The sequence below is a fragment of the Vigna angularis genome, chromosome 6 (genome assembly GCF_016808095.1).
Source record: "Vigna angularis cultivar LongXiaoDou No.4 chromosome 6, ASM1680809v1, whole genome shotgun sequence".
Lineage (NCBI taxonomy): Eukaryota > Viridiplantae > Streptophyta > Magnoliopsida > Fabales > Fabaceae > Vigna > Vigna angularis.
The window spans coordinates 30,190,844-30,205,043 of record NC_068975.1 but is presented as its reverse complement, the minus strand read 5'-3'; the positions used below and the strand labels follow the sequence as shown (position 1 = coordinate 30,205,043).

General features: G+C 34.7%; 2 protein-coding genes across 5 annotated transcripts; one reads left to right on the top strand and one right to left on the bottom strand.

Annotated features, from left to right (window-relative positions):
- Positions 1–2,907: 2,907 nt before the first annotated feature.
- LOC108341916 (coatomer subunit zeta-2) lies at positions 2,908–5,446 on the top strand. The gene is made up of 6 exons (XM_017579600.2): positions 2,908–2,985; positions 3,503–3,662; positions 3,753–3,900; positions 4,021–4,098; positions 5,032–5,116; positions 5,207–5,446. Exons 1-6 carry the CDS (start codon positions 2,977–2,979, stop codon positions 5,264–5,266), a joined length of 540 nt encoding a protein of 179 aa, XP_017435089.1. The 5' UTR covers positions 2,908–2,976; the 3' UTR covers positions 5,267–5,446.
- A 662-nt stretch (positions 5,447–6,108) lies between these two features.
- Positions 6,109–13,013, bottom strand: LOC108343299 (uncharacterized). Of its 4 annotated transcripts, none has more exons than XM_052879384.1 (9): positions 12,667–13,013; positions 11,490–12,354; positions 10,425–10,613; positions 10,251–10,342; positions 10,007–10,067; positions 8,109–8,176; positions 7,946–8,015; positions 7,006–7,209; positions 6,109–6,878 (listed from the first exon to the last, which is right to left on the bottom strand). In XM_052879384.1, exons 2-9 carry the CDS (start codon positions 12,186–12,188, stop codon positions 6,492–6,494), a joined length of 1,770 nt encoding a protein of 589 aa, XP_052735344.1. In that variant the 5' UTR covers positions 12,189–12,354; positions 12,667–13,013; the 3' UTR covers positions 6,109–6,491. The 4 variants fall into 4 exon arrangements, with proteins under 4 accessions (XP_052735344.1, XP_052735345.1, XP_017436982.1 ...); XM_052879385.1 differs by having other exon boundaries at positions 7,946–8,012; XM_017581493.2 differs by lacking the exon at positions 10,007–10,067 and having other exon boundaries at positions 7,946–8,012; positions 8,109–8,168; positions 12,667–13,011.
- Between the last annotated feature and the right edge of the window lie 1,187 nt (positions 13,014–14,200).

The following is a 14,200-nucleotide window of genomic DNA, read 5'->3' as shown; positions in this document are numbered from 1 at the left end:
ACTCACATAATTTTCTTTTTTCATAGAATTACATATAAAAAAAAAGTTTACAAGAAGTCCTGTTCCACTGTATGAACTATATTTTCTTTACATTACTCAAATAAATTAATCTAGTTCATATTCATTTGATTAATTTATATTATTTTCTCAATCAATTATTTTTTAATTTTAGATTTTTTTAAATTTTTCTTATACTTTTACTGATTTGATATTTTTATGATCATGTTTACTGCTACTAAGTGTTTAATTTGATTATACTTTTTTATATATATTAAGTAAATAAATAAATTATATATATATATATATATATTCAGTACTTTTAATTAATTTACATTTTAAATCTGTGAGAACCATTAAAAACGCACCCAAACCCCTCTGAACGGACGTCAGGTGTCAAGCTGAGGGGAGTCAGAATCAGATAGTGGAATGCAGGTGTCAGCAGAGGAGCGGACGTTTGTTTTAAGCAAAACTGAGTTTTTGGAAAATTACGTCACACTCTCTGCATGCATCTTCTTCTCCAAACTCTGATTTTCTCAAATTCTCCTCCTTCTCTCTAAAAGCTCTCCCTTCTCTCTACCAAAACTCACCCTTTCTCTTCTCCGATCTCCGTTCAGACACCGTAGAAGCACTCCCGGCGTCAAGAGCTTCAGTTTGAACCGATCAGTTTCGAGTTCTGAACTGGCAAGTTCTTTTCTAGTTAGTCGTTCGTTCTCTGGTACATGCAAACCAAGTTTCGGTTGCATGGGTTCATATTCTCATTATGAACCATTTTGGTTTGTTGTTTGATTTTGGTTTGAAGAGTTGATTGAGAGTTGAGGGTAGAAGAATTGTAGTCAGACAAACCGTATTCTATCTCTAGGACGATCGTTCACGCTCAGAGGTAAGGGAAGCTTATTTAATTTAATTTGTATGTTTATGGTGATGCATGAACGTTCGTTGTGTTGTTAAATTAAAGTGAAGCATGATTGTTGAGATATTTGACTATATGAAATATGATGGTTATTATGTTCTGATGTATGAGGAATATGAAATGTACTATGATAAGAATGTATGAAATTATGAAGTTATATGTTGAGAAATGAGTTTGAATATAAATGAATTCTGGAGGTGAAATTTTCCTATGATAATGTACGTTCGTCATTGAACGGTCATTGACCGTTCGGTAATACTAGTAACTTTGGTTAAAATTGGATTCTTTCATTTGGAAAGAATCCTAATTGAGGACGAGCGTCTTCGTGTGGTAATACTATACTTGAGCGTTCGGCCAAGCGTAGTTGTATCTGAGTATTCTGTGATAAACTTAAATTTTGTAAATATATGTATTTGTATTTTTAGTTATTCTTAAACACTATTCCAATAGTATCCTATTATATTTATCAAGCTTTCTATTATAAGTTTAGTAGTGCTCGGTCTTATACCAAACGCTCGTACTCGTTTCTTGTACGATCTATCATGATGAAAATAGCGTTCGTCCAACTTCAATAGAATTTTCTCTCTACCGTGTTCGGTCATTGACTGGCATTCGGTTTATTAATGTGAATCCTTTTAAGTATTTTTCTCTGAAGGTCTTGAAGTGTATACATCCATTTGGTTCCGGCTTAGAGCTTTAGTATTTGGCATGGTTCTTTCGGTGTTCGGTTAGAACTCTCAAGGGTCAGTTCATCTAATTGGCTCATTGATTAAGTAACGATCGTTCTAAGTCGTTTCTGTTATATATGATTATACTCGGTTTCTTTCTCAAACCAATAGTAGTCCCCTCGGTCTTATTCTATTCTGGAACGGGAGACTTCTCTGTCTCATTCCAAGCGTTCGTCCTCGTTCTGAGTGAGGATTGAACGTTCGGTATCAGGTATTCGTAAGAATCTTTGAACAAAGATGGAATTTAACTTTTTTGGTAATGAAAGATGAATTTGAGAAAATTGACAATGAAAGATGAAATTGAGAATGATTATGAATGAAATATGAAGAGAATGTGATATGAATGAAATGTTGTGGATTTGAACGAGCGTTCTAGGGAGGAACGACTCATGGATGATTATTGAATTGGTAAAGTATGACTGTGGGCATGCTAAGCTGGCGGTTCATCCTGATGTTCCGTGAGTACTCATCCTCACGTAGAGGAGGGTAGGTCATGTGTGGGAACGGCAGGAGGTCCTAGTCCTTAGGGGTACTTTGGACAGATAGGACTAACCTCGGGTGGCAGCTGTTGAGGGCATCCCAGTTACTACATCACCCGGGTGCACGAACGCCTGTAGCTACATAGATTTCATACAGTCCGGACAGTCAGTCTAGTATTATGATTTATATGAAACGTATGATGAAATATATCTTGTGTGTTTGATTGTGTGAAATGAATGTTTATACATGAATTAAATTACATAAGCTTACCCTATGTTTCCTGTCCTGTCTTGTTTTGTACGTCCGTCTTTGTCATTGCAATGATCATCCGTTGTGGATGGGAGCAGAAGGAGACGAACTGCTGGAAGAGGCGTTAGAAGAAGAAAACCTAGTGGAGATTGAAGTTAAGATCGAAGAGTAGGACGTTCGGCCAGTAGTCTAATTATAGTAAGGGGGTCGTTCGATCACCTTCTCCTTCTGTTTTTGTTTGTCCGTTCGGTATAGGTTTTTGTAAATCGTTCGGTCTGAATTACTTAAGGCGTTAGGTTTAAATTTCTGCTCATCTTTAAGCCGTTCGGCCATAACCGTACGCTCTTATTAGTGTAAGACTGATCTAAATTATTATTAAATGTAATTATTCTATTGTATAGTTTATAGTGTATTTTTGGGATGTTACAAAATCACATACTCTCTCCTTGAGTCAATAATAATAATAATAATAATAATATTATTATTATTATTATTATTATTATTATTATTAAATAAATAAATAACGAAAGGGAGCTCAAGTACTAGAGTTGACAGAGATTGAAAATTTTGATTCAGTGAAAGTCTTCTCTCGTTGTTCCCGAACCGACCATGTCTCATGTAAGTTTCTGTCTTTCTCTCTTCTTTTCGACATTTCAATTTCATTCTTTTGCCGTCATCCACTTCGCACCAATCCAGATCTGTTTTGCCCCATTTCTCTGTGGCTGTTACTCGGATCAGATTCATATATTATACCTAATTTACGATTTTACATGCATGCATGTCTTCCCTTCATTGCATTACAGTCATAATTGAATCATGTCATCTAATTCGTGTAACTATTTATGTATGTGGTAGTTTTGTCATCTGAATTTGGTTACGAAAATGAAAGCACTCTTGCCTTATTTGCGGATCACACTACTCTGATTTGACCAAACACTAGGCTGCAATTGAACTGTGATGACTTTTGTGTGTTTTAGGTATTGATTATTCTGGGATTGATGGAACCTGATTTTAATTCACTTAGTTCTATGAAAATTGAAATAATTTTAAGCTAGATGAAATGCTGAGATTTTGAAACGTTTTCAGAAGTTCCCTTTGAGGAATTTTCTGATCCTCTTCCCTGTGTTTTTCTTAGGAGACATGCCCTTCTGTGAAGAACATCCTTTTGTTGGATTCTGATGGGAAACGTGTTGCTGTCAAATACTTCTCTGAAGACTGGCCAACGAATAGTGCCAAGGAAAATTTTGAGAAAGTTGTGTTTACCAAGACTCAGAAGACCAATGCTCGCACGGAAGGTCCATAATTTTCTGTGATATAAGAACATGATGAATGACCCTGCCATGATTTATCGATGAAACTTTGTCTGTGTTTGGTTTATTTGGCAGCGGAAATAGCAATGTTTGAGAACAATATCGTTGTTTACAAGTTTGTCCAAGATCTTCACTTCTTTGTCACCGGTGGTGATTATGAAAACGAGCTTATCTTAGCTACAGTTCTTCAGGCTTTTTTCGATTCTGTGGGGCTCCTGCTCAGGTTGTTGTCTTAAGTGAACTATTTATCTATGCGTCGTAGTCAAGGGTGTTTTCTATCTATCACTATTAAGTATTAGCACGGTAGTCCTTTGATGATTTTATTCTGCCTTTCTCCCTCCAGAGGCAATGTGGACAAGAAGGAAGCACTTGAGAACTTGGATCTCATTCTGTTGTGCATTGATGAAATTGCTGATGGCGGGTATGCTACTAATCATATAACATTACATTCTTTAGTTGTTTGTTTGTTAGCTTCTCCATGACTTCTCTTGCTCTTCCCACTTCTTCCAACATGCAAACAGTAGCAGCTATTTGATACATCAGAGATTCTTTTAATGCGGTTAAATTATTAGAATTGTAAATTTTCACCATGAAAGCAAAAGAAACTTCTTTGAACTGTTATTCTGCTAGGAAGGAACTTGAATACCAGAGTTGGGGCTTTCTAAGTTCATCATGATACTCTTGAATTCAAATTTTCTAAACATTCAAATGTTCAAGTAGTAAACTGGCTTGCATCAATTTTCGATAGCTCAGGAGCGTGATCAATGAGACAATAAATGTCACTTTGACAAGATCTATACAGTTCAACAGCAAGGGTGGAATTTGTATACATATGACATTTCCGCTGAGTTGTTCTCAGGATGACATCTATTTTTAAGTTCTTTTCATTTTTAAGCCAACCACATGCCCTCGGTAAGATATATGTTTTTTCCCCTGCTAAACAAAAAGATGGCACATTTTGAATGAAGTGGTAGGTTCTTTGGATGTTTTGGATAAAAGTTCCAGCAAGCCATGCATTTTCAGAGATCATGACTTAACCTTAAAAGACTTCACTTGACTTGGTTATAAGTTAATTGTGTTGCTACTCCTTAAATGTTTTACCCCCTGGTTTTCCGTGGGAAAATGTACAGTACACGTATAGTTGTAGGACCTTGATGCTTCAGCTGCCTTTGTGATTTCGGAGGTCCCTTGGTACTGTTTTGGAATACTAGTGGTATCAGATCTTAAATCACATTTATCTTGAAAATGGCACACATTTTCACCTCTGCACTTCTCTCCTTATTATATCTGCTCTACCTTTTTCTTGGCTCCACCCGTGTGTCACATAAATTTCATGTCGTCACATTTTGTGCAGTATCATTCTTGAAACTGATCCAAATGTTATAGCTGGGAAAGTTGCTAGCAATAGTATAGATTCTGGTGCTCCTTTGTCTGAACAGGTACGTTACATCCTTCACTTTAATACCAAAAATGAAAATTGACATTAAATTCACTAATCTGAGGAATGTGTGTATTTCTTTGCATTGCAGACACTAAGTCAAGCATTGGCCACAGCCAGGGAACATCTTGCAAGGTCCCTTCTTAAATGATTCATATGGCATTTTACAAAGGAGGAATTTGTCTTTTTGACTTTTCCTACAAACGTTTATAAGAACATTCCATTATCCAACAATCGAACCTTGAAGATAATGTTACTTGACATGAGAATACAGGATATTTTGGCACTATTCTTGTGTCGAATTGATTATATAGTTCCCATTAAAATTTAAGGATAAAGGCGTGCTGCGTATCTTTTAAGTTTCACAAAAAATTATTTTAGTACATATTTATTCTAAATTTCTTACTTTAGCACAAAAGCTTACAACTTTGCGTCAGAAATTGATTGTTTATATTAAGTTCATATTGCAAACGTCACTTGCCATGTTAAATAATTTTCGGGAAAAAGAGAAATACAAACACCTGATGCTCACCCACAAAATTAACGAGAGTTGAAATTAATGAACGGAAAAGGTTAGAACACGAGTCAGGTTGAATAAGCTTCTCTAAATGTTTATAGTGGAATAAGTGTAAAAAGGATAAGTTCTATAAATAAAACCGTTTTTGAGAGATAAAAATAATTTAATGATCTTAAATTTCTCAGGAAATTTTTTATATAACTTGTCAATGAATTATGTTACAAAAAAAAATGAATTATGTTACAGAAAAAAAAATACTTAGTAGTATTATAAAAGCTCTCTTTAAGTTAGAAACCAATTCAAACCGGGCGATATATAATCCAAAAATTCTATCTCCTGTCTTATTAGTGTTACACTTCGAAATACAAACGAGTCTGTATAGAGCCTGATTGAGGTAACAACTACCAATTGTTCCTTCAACGTAATTCTACTTGAAGAAATATAGGTAGTAAAAAGTTACAAATTCCACTTCAACGTAGTAAAACTAGAAATTTTATAGTCTCGCTAGAATCACATCTTTCACTTTGATATTTATAGAGAAATTCCTCTATATGTACATTAAATTGGCACCCGTCTGCAAATTCAGGTAAACTAAAGATGACCTACGAGGTGTACAAATATTCAATTCATATAAACTTCTAATACACTAATTGAAGAACTCAGATCAAAGGCTACAAGAATTTTGGCTTTGTTGAGACTTTGAGACCTACCAATGGCAGGCAACGGTTGAGGATTCCTTCACACACACCAAAGCATGAGAATAAGCAAATTCATGCTTTAACTTCAAACTTGAAACAACCTTAACACTAAAAGTGATTGATGTTGAGCAATCTTTTGGACAATTATAGTATTAGTATCTCTATTGTATGACAAGATAATCCGCACCACTACGGAAAGCATCACCAGCTGTAGGGGGTAAGTTTTTGGGAGAAATGTTTTTCCTGACTTGGGCGTGAGTCTCTGCTTCATGCTGAAACATCTTCACCAATTCTTGCAGCTCGAGCTTCCTAACTTCAACCTGTTCTTCAGCAACGGGGTTTTTCAGCCCAAGGTAAACCATGCCAACTGCAATCAGCACTACTCCAAGGAAGACAAGGATGGCTGTAAAAACACCAAATGCATATGGTGTATTTTCTGCCCCAGGTATCCCATCAACGTTGATCCCAAATAACCCAGTAACGATGGTGAGTACAACACCAACACCACCAAATACAGCTAAATTATGGGTTACCCGAAGGCTTTTATCCTGGATAGGTATTCAGCAGATGCAAGATAATTGTCATGTAAATCTAGGGTGAGCAAAATAAAGTTGTTCTAGCTACTGTCTGAAAGTAAGGAAAGTGTTCTAAATGAAGGTTCTGAAGCATTGATACCTGTAACCAAGCTCGAACAGTGCTCTGCATGACATCTTGAATGGTAAACAGACGGCCGCGAACTGCTTCTTGCTCCTCGATCATTTCTCTTGTGCTCTTTTTTATTCCCTCTAGCAGGTTTCTTGCTCCATTTCCTTTTAGATGTTGGAGAAGCTCAAAGACAATCTCTTCTCTTGCATGGAGGGACCACTTCACTCTGATAACCTGCAATGAAACACAAATGTTGTAAAAAGCTTCTGTGTAATGATTTGACCATTATGAATTGCTTCTAGGAAAATAAATCAATATAATTAAAAGACTCCAGCAGCATTAGGCCAATGTTGAGCTTAATTGATTTCTGGATTAAGTACATCTGGTTAATTAACAAGCCAACACTAAATCAAACTACTTACTTTCAAGCATGTTTGATTCAAATTATCCCTCAGAATTTGAATCTCTTCCAAAACAATTGTTAATGGTTCTGCTAATGAGTGCCCAAAGGGCACAGATAAAGAAATCAGTAAGTAGAATTTATTTTTTTTAAGAAATCACCGTAAGATTGTATTGAAATCATCAATGGGGGAGGGGGTATTTGTCAAACATTTTCCCATGAAAACTTACCACTTTTAATTCCGTAGTTAGAAAAATAGAAAGACCTAGGAAATAATGTATATGATGAAGTATATTACTCGTAACCAATATTGAGAAATATAAATAAACCCTAGCGTTGTCTAGTTTAAGCATACAGTTCCTGTATAATCTAACATTAAGTACTATTTTATTGGTTAAGTGAACTACTAAACCTGCAACGGCAACATCAACCTTTGAACTACAACCGATTGAAAATCTTAACCATCGTTTAGTCTCCTATTACTGAGTGAAATAATAATTAAACAAAAATGCATTTCCATCCTAATCATGAAATCAGCACCTTGTCTATGGATGTATCTTTAGGACATACCTGTGTTGATAACTTTCTGATTTCTTGATTTAAGATTAAGATGAAAAGATTCAAATCTTCATGGTTTCTCCTAGTCAAAGACAAAACTAACAACTTAGTGCAAGACAGTTTATAGGACAAGAATGAAATGACTTGAATTCACACACATTGCACATTTAAAAACCTGTTCATAAACTTCAATTCAATCTCATCTGCCGCCCCAAATATAGATTTACGGAATAACCTGAAAAACTAAAACAAATGTCAAACCAAAGTAACATGACTTCAAGTTTACATAAAGTTGGAAAAAAGAGTGTGCTGGAACATCAATGCAAGCATGAGGTACATTGTCCATCTTTAGGACATTCCTAAGGAACAATATGCCCGGTACAATAAAGTAGGAGGTGGTAAAAGTCAACAAATCTAAAGTACAAAATTTAATAGCGAAATGCAACAAAACCTAACCTGGCAATCCACATTTTACTATCTTTTGTGGATAACAGTCAGAACTGATAGACAACACAGTATATTCCTTTTTTATGTTCCATAAACAGTAACTCTCTTTTTTCATATCCTTGATTGCTTCTCTTTTAGAATATGTAATAATATTTACAAACTTAAGTCACCCTCAAACATCTGAAGTTATGTTACTAGAAGCAAGACCTAACCTACTTCTGACTGATTTTTCATTTTTTTCTTGTTTTCCAGAATTAGGAAATACTTTTAGACGCATCCATAGCTCCAGGTAACTTAAAAAATAAAGAATCAATAACATGGAGAGTTAGGTGAGTTCCAGAATAAAGATCAGCGTACTTCCAGATTTTGTCCACCCAGTTCCCAACCGAAAACAAGATTAACTAAATGCATAAATATGATTAATTAATCTTATAAATGGTTAAAAGTAAATACATATGACTATATAATTATGATATATGGTTGATATCAACCATTAGTGAGGAAAAATTAACCACTATTAAACATTTTATGACTCTATTAATCATTTGCGAGACAAAGATAGCCATGATTAGATATTTCAATAGATTCATGACAATAATAACCACATTCATAATTGCATATAATCACATTCCTTCCCTCTTAAATCATAGCCACTTATCCGATGAAACTATCATTTTTACTCAAGTGGGTAACGGCATGTGAGAGTCAAGAACCGCACGATACTATTAACCAACTTCTGAGGCAAAGTTAATCACTATCAGATATTTCAAATAACCTCATGAAACTTTTAACCACATATAAAAGATTGTTTATAATTACATTCATTATCTTAATCATATGTAATTAATTATGTATGTCGGGTGGATACCGAGTGTAAAATATAAGTGGGACGAGTATCAGTACTAATAAGTTTAGGAGTCATGTTGAGTTAAAGTACAGGTGGTTTTCAGCATGAGAACCATATCAAAACTCTCCGATTTTTTGGATTGAAAGCTTGTCCTTAGTATTGTATCCTCTTCTGAGCGTTGTATTGATTGAAATTCACTACAAGCAATTAATTTGAAAATTACGGAATCTTGGGCCCTCTAGAAATTCATCTAAGCTGGTGAGTATTTTCAATTGTCCATTTTCCTATTCATTTCATACCTATTTCTCTATTTCCTATTTTGTATTTTTCCTCTTTAGTGCATTTTCTTTTCCTATTGATACACATCAAATCAAATTTGGACCATCCAAAATGCAAGGAAACCATTATATTAAATTCAGAAAAAAAAAACGTCATTTTAATTAACTTAGCTTAGATCTATATAATCACAATGCACAAGCCTACATGCTACAAATTGTTTATAGAGGAGAAAGGGAAACATGAACGCATGCAATGATGGCATATAAGAGCTAGAAACTATTTACAAAGGAGAAAGGCAAAACATGAGTGCATGACATGATGGCAAATATGAACCACTTCATTTTTTTCTCAAGTGCGGTATGTAGTAAGAAAATATTTGCAAACTAACAAGAACAAAAGATCTTTCTAATCTCCTTTAAAATACAAACAGAAAAACTTATTTAACAAAGTTTATACTTAAGAATAGAAAGTAGAAAAAAATATTGAGACATGAGACTGACATGTATATGTAAAGCTTCAAGAGTTAGTTGATCAAACCCTAACCGGAAATAGAAGCAGAGCCTGCAAGGTATTGCAGAATACACGTCTGTAATACATTTCTCTTCTTTCTTAATACAGATTGCCATTTTCTTTTTATTTGTTTCTAACATATTGTTTCATGCGAGCTTTACCAGCTTCAAATACGAAGGAAAACCCGTTTTTCACTAGTAAAAAAAAAAATACAAATAACAATGCTGTCATTACCTATCATCCCATCGAGAGAGGCGGCAAGCAAGATGTGCTATAACTTCATGCACTGTTCTCGGCACATTATACCCTCCAGCTGAGAGAAGCTCCTGCCATAGTGGGTCACTGAATGAATTACAGCTTTCAAAAATAATATTAGTGTGTAAATAGAGGCCAGAGAGCAAGAACAACCTGAACTTCTGTTATACCTAAAGCATTTATCCTTGACACAGATCCTTTTACATGCATTACAGTTACAAGGAAGTTCTGTGCTTGCCAAGACCTAAGAACAATAGGAATGTCATCTTCTTCAACAAGAGGATCACCAGCTGATTGTCCCAAGAGCTCAAATAACAGCCCTCCCGCAACTCTAACTGGGACCTACAAATAAGAGATAATTCCAATCAATAATTTAGACCCGTTTTCAAGGAAAAGTCGCAATGGGGTCATTGGAGGCTTTCTTTGGGGTGGGGGGGCAGTCCCAGTCATTGAATGTCTACTTAAACAGTCATATTTGTTTTACCATCAATGGTTGGCACAAATAGAAGTAACTTGTCTCTCTTTAACTAAGTGATCCAAGAATCTAATCTTAGTAAGGTCACGTTTGATATACAATCAACCAACCCTATTACGAGGGGAAGACCCACCATGTGTGCTGAAGGTCCTTTTGGGGGACCATGAATAATGTGTACCAATACCACAGTCGACAACACAGCAAATGTTCCTATATGGATTTCTTTCAGAAAAAACAGCTACCTGCTGGTTGTGTGACACAATCCAGACTGAGGTTTAATGCCTAAGGAACCCAAGGTTTACTTTTTTATTCTTCTAGTTTGTTTTTTGTGATTTCTTGATTTACAAAGTCTCAGATCTTATTTTTCTTGGCAAACTTCTAAAAAATGCACCATATCACATCCCTAAAGTTTTGTTGCTATAATATATACTTATACTAAAACTATCAAGTTAGTACAAGGATTCAAGCTCTTGATGCTGGCTTTTCCCAAAATGACTTCTTTATCATTTTCTCGAAAAACTAAAGACAATAGCATGGGATTTATTGGTCTCTGCTAGGCTGCTACCGGTCTTCGTTCTACTTAGTACTAAAACACATAACTAAAGATCCAAATTTCCAACAGTTATATGTATGCTTGATTTGTTGCGTGTAAATGCGTTTAGCAAACAAAGATCCCAATGTAGATTGCCAAATAATAGCATTTTTTAAAACTAACAATTGCCAATGTTGAAAATGCTAAGTACCTCATAGAAGAGGTGTTTCATCCGGTCACTTATAAGTCTATTTTCGTCTCTCAAAGCTAGACTAACAGCAGGATGTAGCCATTGAGCATTGTTGAGCCAAGCCTCAACATTGGGGTGACCAGCAGAAACATGGCACCACCAAATAGGCCCAGCCGGACGCTCCCAGTAGGGAGCCGCCAAATCTGCTACAGTAAAATCATCTTCAGAATCCTCAAACTCAAATTGATGAGAAGACCATACAGCATCAACCTGAACTGTTTGGACAAGTTCAGAAATTCTTGCCCATCCAATGGGTACCCAATGCCCACCATCATACTTTCTAGACTGGCCAGCCTGACGAACCTGGCTCTCCTTGTCGTCATCAGAGGCACCAAACACACTGTCCCGTGAGACATTTACAGACGAAAGATCTGACAACTTGTTTTTATCCGGTCTCAAGGAAGAAGCCTCCTTTAAACCATCAGAAGGGGCATGCATCTTTGAATGTTGTTGCCCATTAACCTGTAGTCTGTCTGCGGTATTTGATGAGGACCTCCATTTAGCTGATCTGTTTTGTCCTCGAACATATTCAAAAGCACAAATAAGCCCATCAATCCAAAAGTTACTTCCATGATTGGGATCTCTACCATGATAAATTTTTTGGCTATCTGATTTCTTCGTTGTTCCTGCGGAATAAAATTGAACTTCTGCATCACTCATTTTTCTGCTCGTAATGAACCCGGCATAGAGCTTTTAAGTCATCCCTTCAAAACCACTCTTATATGAGGAAAGTTACAATGGCGTGGCGTTTGAAAAACTTCAGATTTCAAGCCAGAATTTGACAATCAACATGCTCCCTGCTTCCCTGACTCATCACAAATCAATGCTGCAATTTGCACGGAAAACGTATTTTGTAGAAAAATACATCAGAGATATTCTTACTAAATTTAGCAAATCAATTATTAATCTGTCATGCAATCTATTTTCTTGATTAAAAGAAGGAACAGGTTAGGGTATGGCATTGTAAAATCGTGGTTTACACAAACATGGGAGAAAAACAAAATTCAAATTGATACCCAAACAACAAATAACTCGAAACTGTATCTATCTATCAGCCACAGAAGGTAAACAAAGGAAACTGCAAATAATGAAGACAGTAATAACATTTTATTTGATTTGAAGAACGAAAGGAAATTACCAGAGACAGAGGAGGGTGGACTCTCTCAATCCCCAAAAGAATATTTATAAAATTAATTATAAATTAATGAAAAAAGAACACGCAGCACACGAAACTCTACCACTCCTCGCTAACAATCATAGTTGCTGCAACTGGGCACACGTTTTTCACGTTATAAAAAAAAAAATCGAATAACTTATACTACTTTATTTTACTGTAATTTAAGTTGTTACGCTTTCAAGCATCTATTCTTCTTCTTTTCTTTATCTCTTTAAGATGTCTAACGTTACTTTCAACTCTCAGATTAACCAAAATTCTGCATTTATTCGGATTTGGTATGTCTATGAGGGAACCTAATCTTCATTTTGTTAGTTTGATTAGCAGAACAGAGATACTCCGGTGTTCCAACAGTATATAAAGGAAGAGGCATAAAAAAAAAAAATATATATATATATATATATATATATATATATATATAATAAAAAGAGAAAAGAAAATAGATTATTACAAGTATAGCACAATCGATTGTACTCGTAAAAATATTTCAAATAAAATTTATTTAATAACATAATTAGTTTCATTTAGATCAAGTAAATTCTTTGTACAAGATCTTTAATAGTGAGGGCTTCCAAATTTTAAAAGCTCAAATTTCTCATTCGCAGTCCTTTTTTTCATCCTTGATTTATTGTAAGGCTAGAGAGGCATAGTTTCCATGATTAGAAAGTCTTCAAAAAATTTAAGAGAACGCTGAACACAATGTATGCAAATCCGAATTAAGGCTTAGAAGTCAAATAGCGGAAACACAATGTATGCACTTGTATTTTTTAACTAAATCTATCCATCTAATTATCCTTATTCGAGAATTAATTGTCTATATTAAGTTTTTTCAAGTAAACTCTTATAAAAGAATATTAGATTGAATGAACTCATAGATATGGAATATTTGTTGAAGGAAAATATGAGATGAGTATAAAAAGTGAGAATATTATTCAAGACAAAAGAGAATGTTAACCTGTAAATGTGAAAATGCTCCATGTCAACCTATATAAGAGTCAATACTGGATTTATAGACTAAGTAAATCTCTTCGTTTAATTTTTTATAATAACGGTAACAATTAAGAAAGGGGAAATTGTCCGTAGACCTGATTAAAATTGTGAAATAATTCAGTACCTACCAATTTTTTAAATGAATAATGTTTATGAAATATCTAATTTAAATCAATGACAGATGAGATTTTTGTTTCTAGCTTTACTAGTATCTCTACTTTAAAGGTGTCCAATTTTACGTATTTTATCAATTTAAAAATTCAAGTATTTAGAAATAAAAGGCAACAAACATCGTCTTAAAGCGTCGTTGCTTATAGAAAAGTTGTTATAGTTTCTGAAAGGGGGACCTATATAACCACCGAAACTGAAGCCTGCAATAGAAGTAAAAAAATAGAGCTTCGTTTTAAAAATAACCGTAAATCAATTTATAAAATCACTTTATATCTTTAAAAATCATTTTCAACTTCCAAATAAGCCATTATCAATGTTGCCCCTGATGATAAAACGA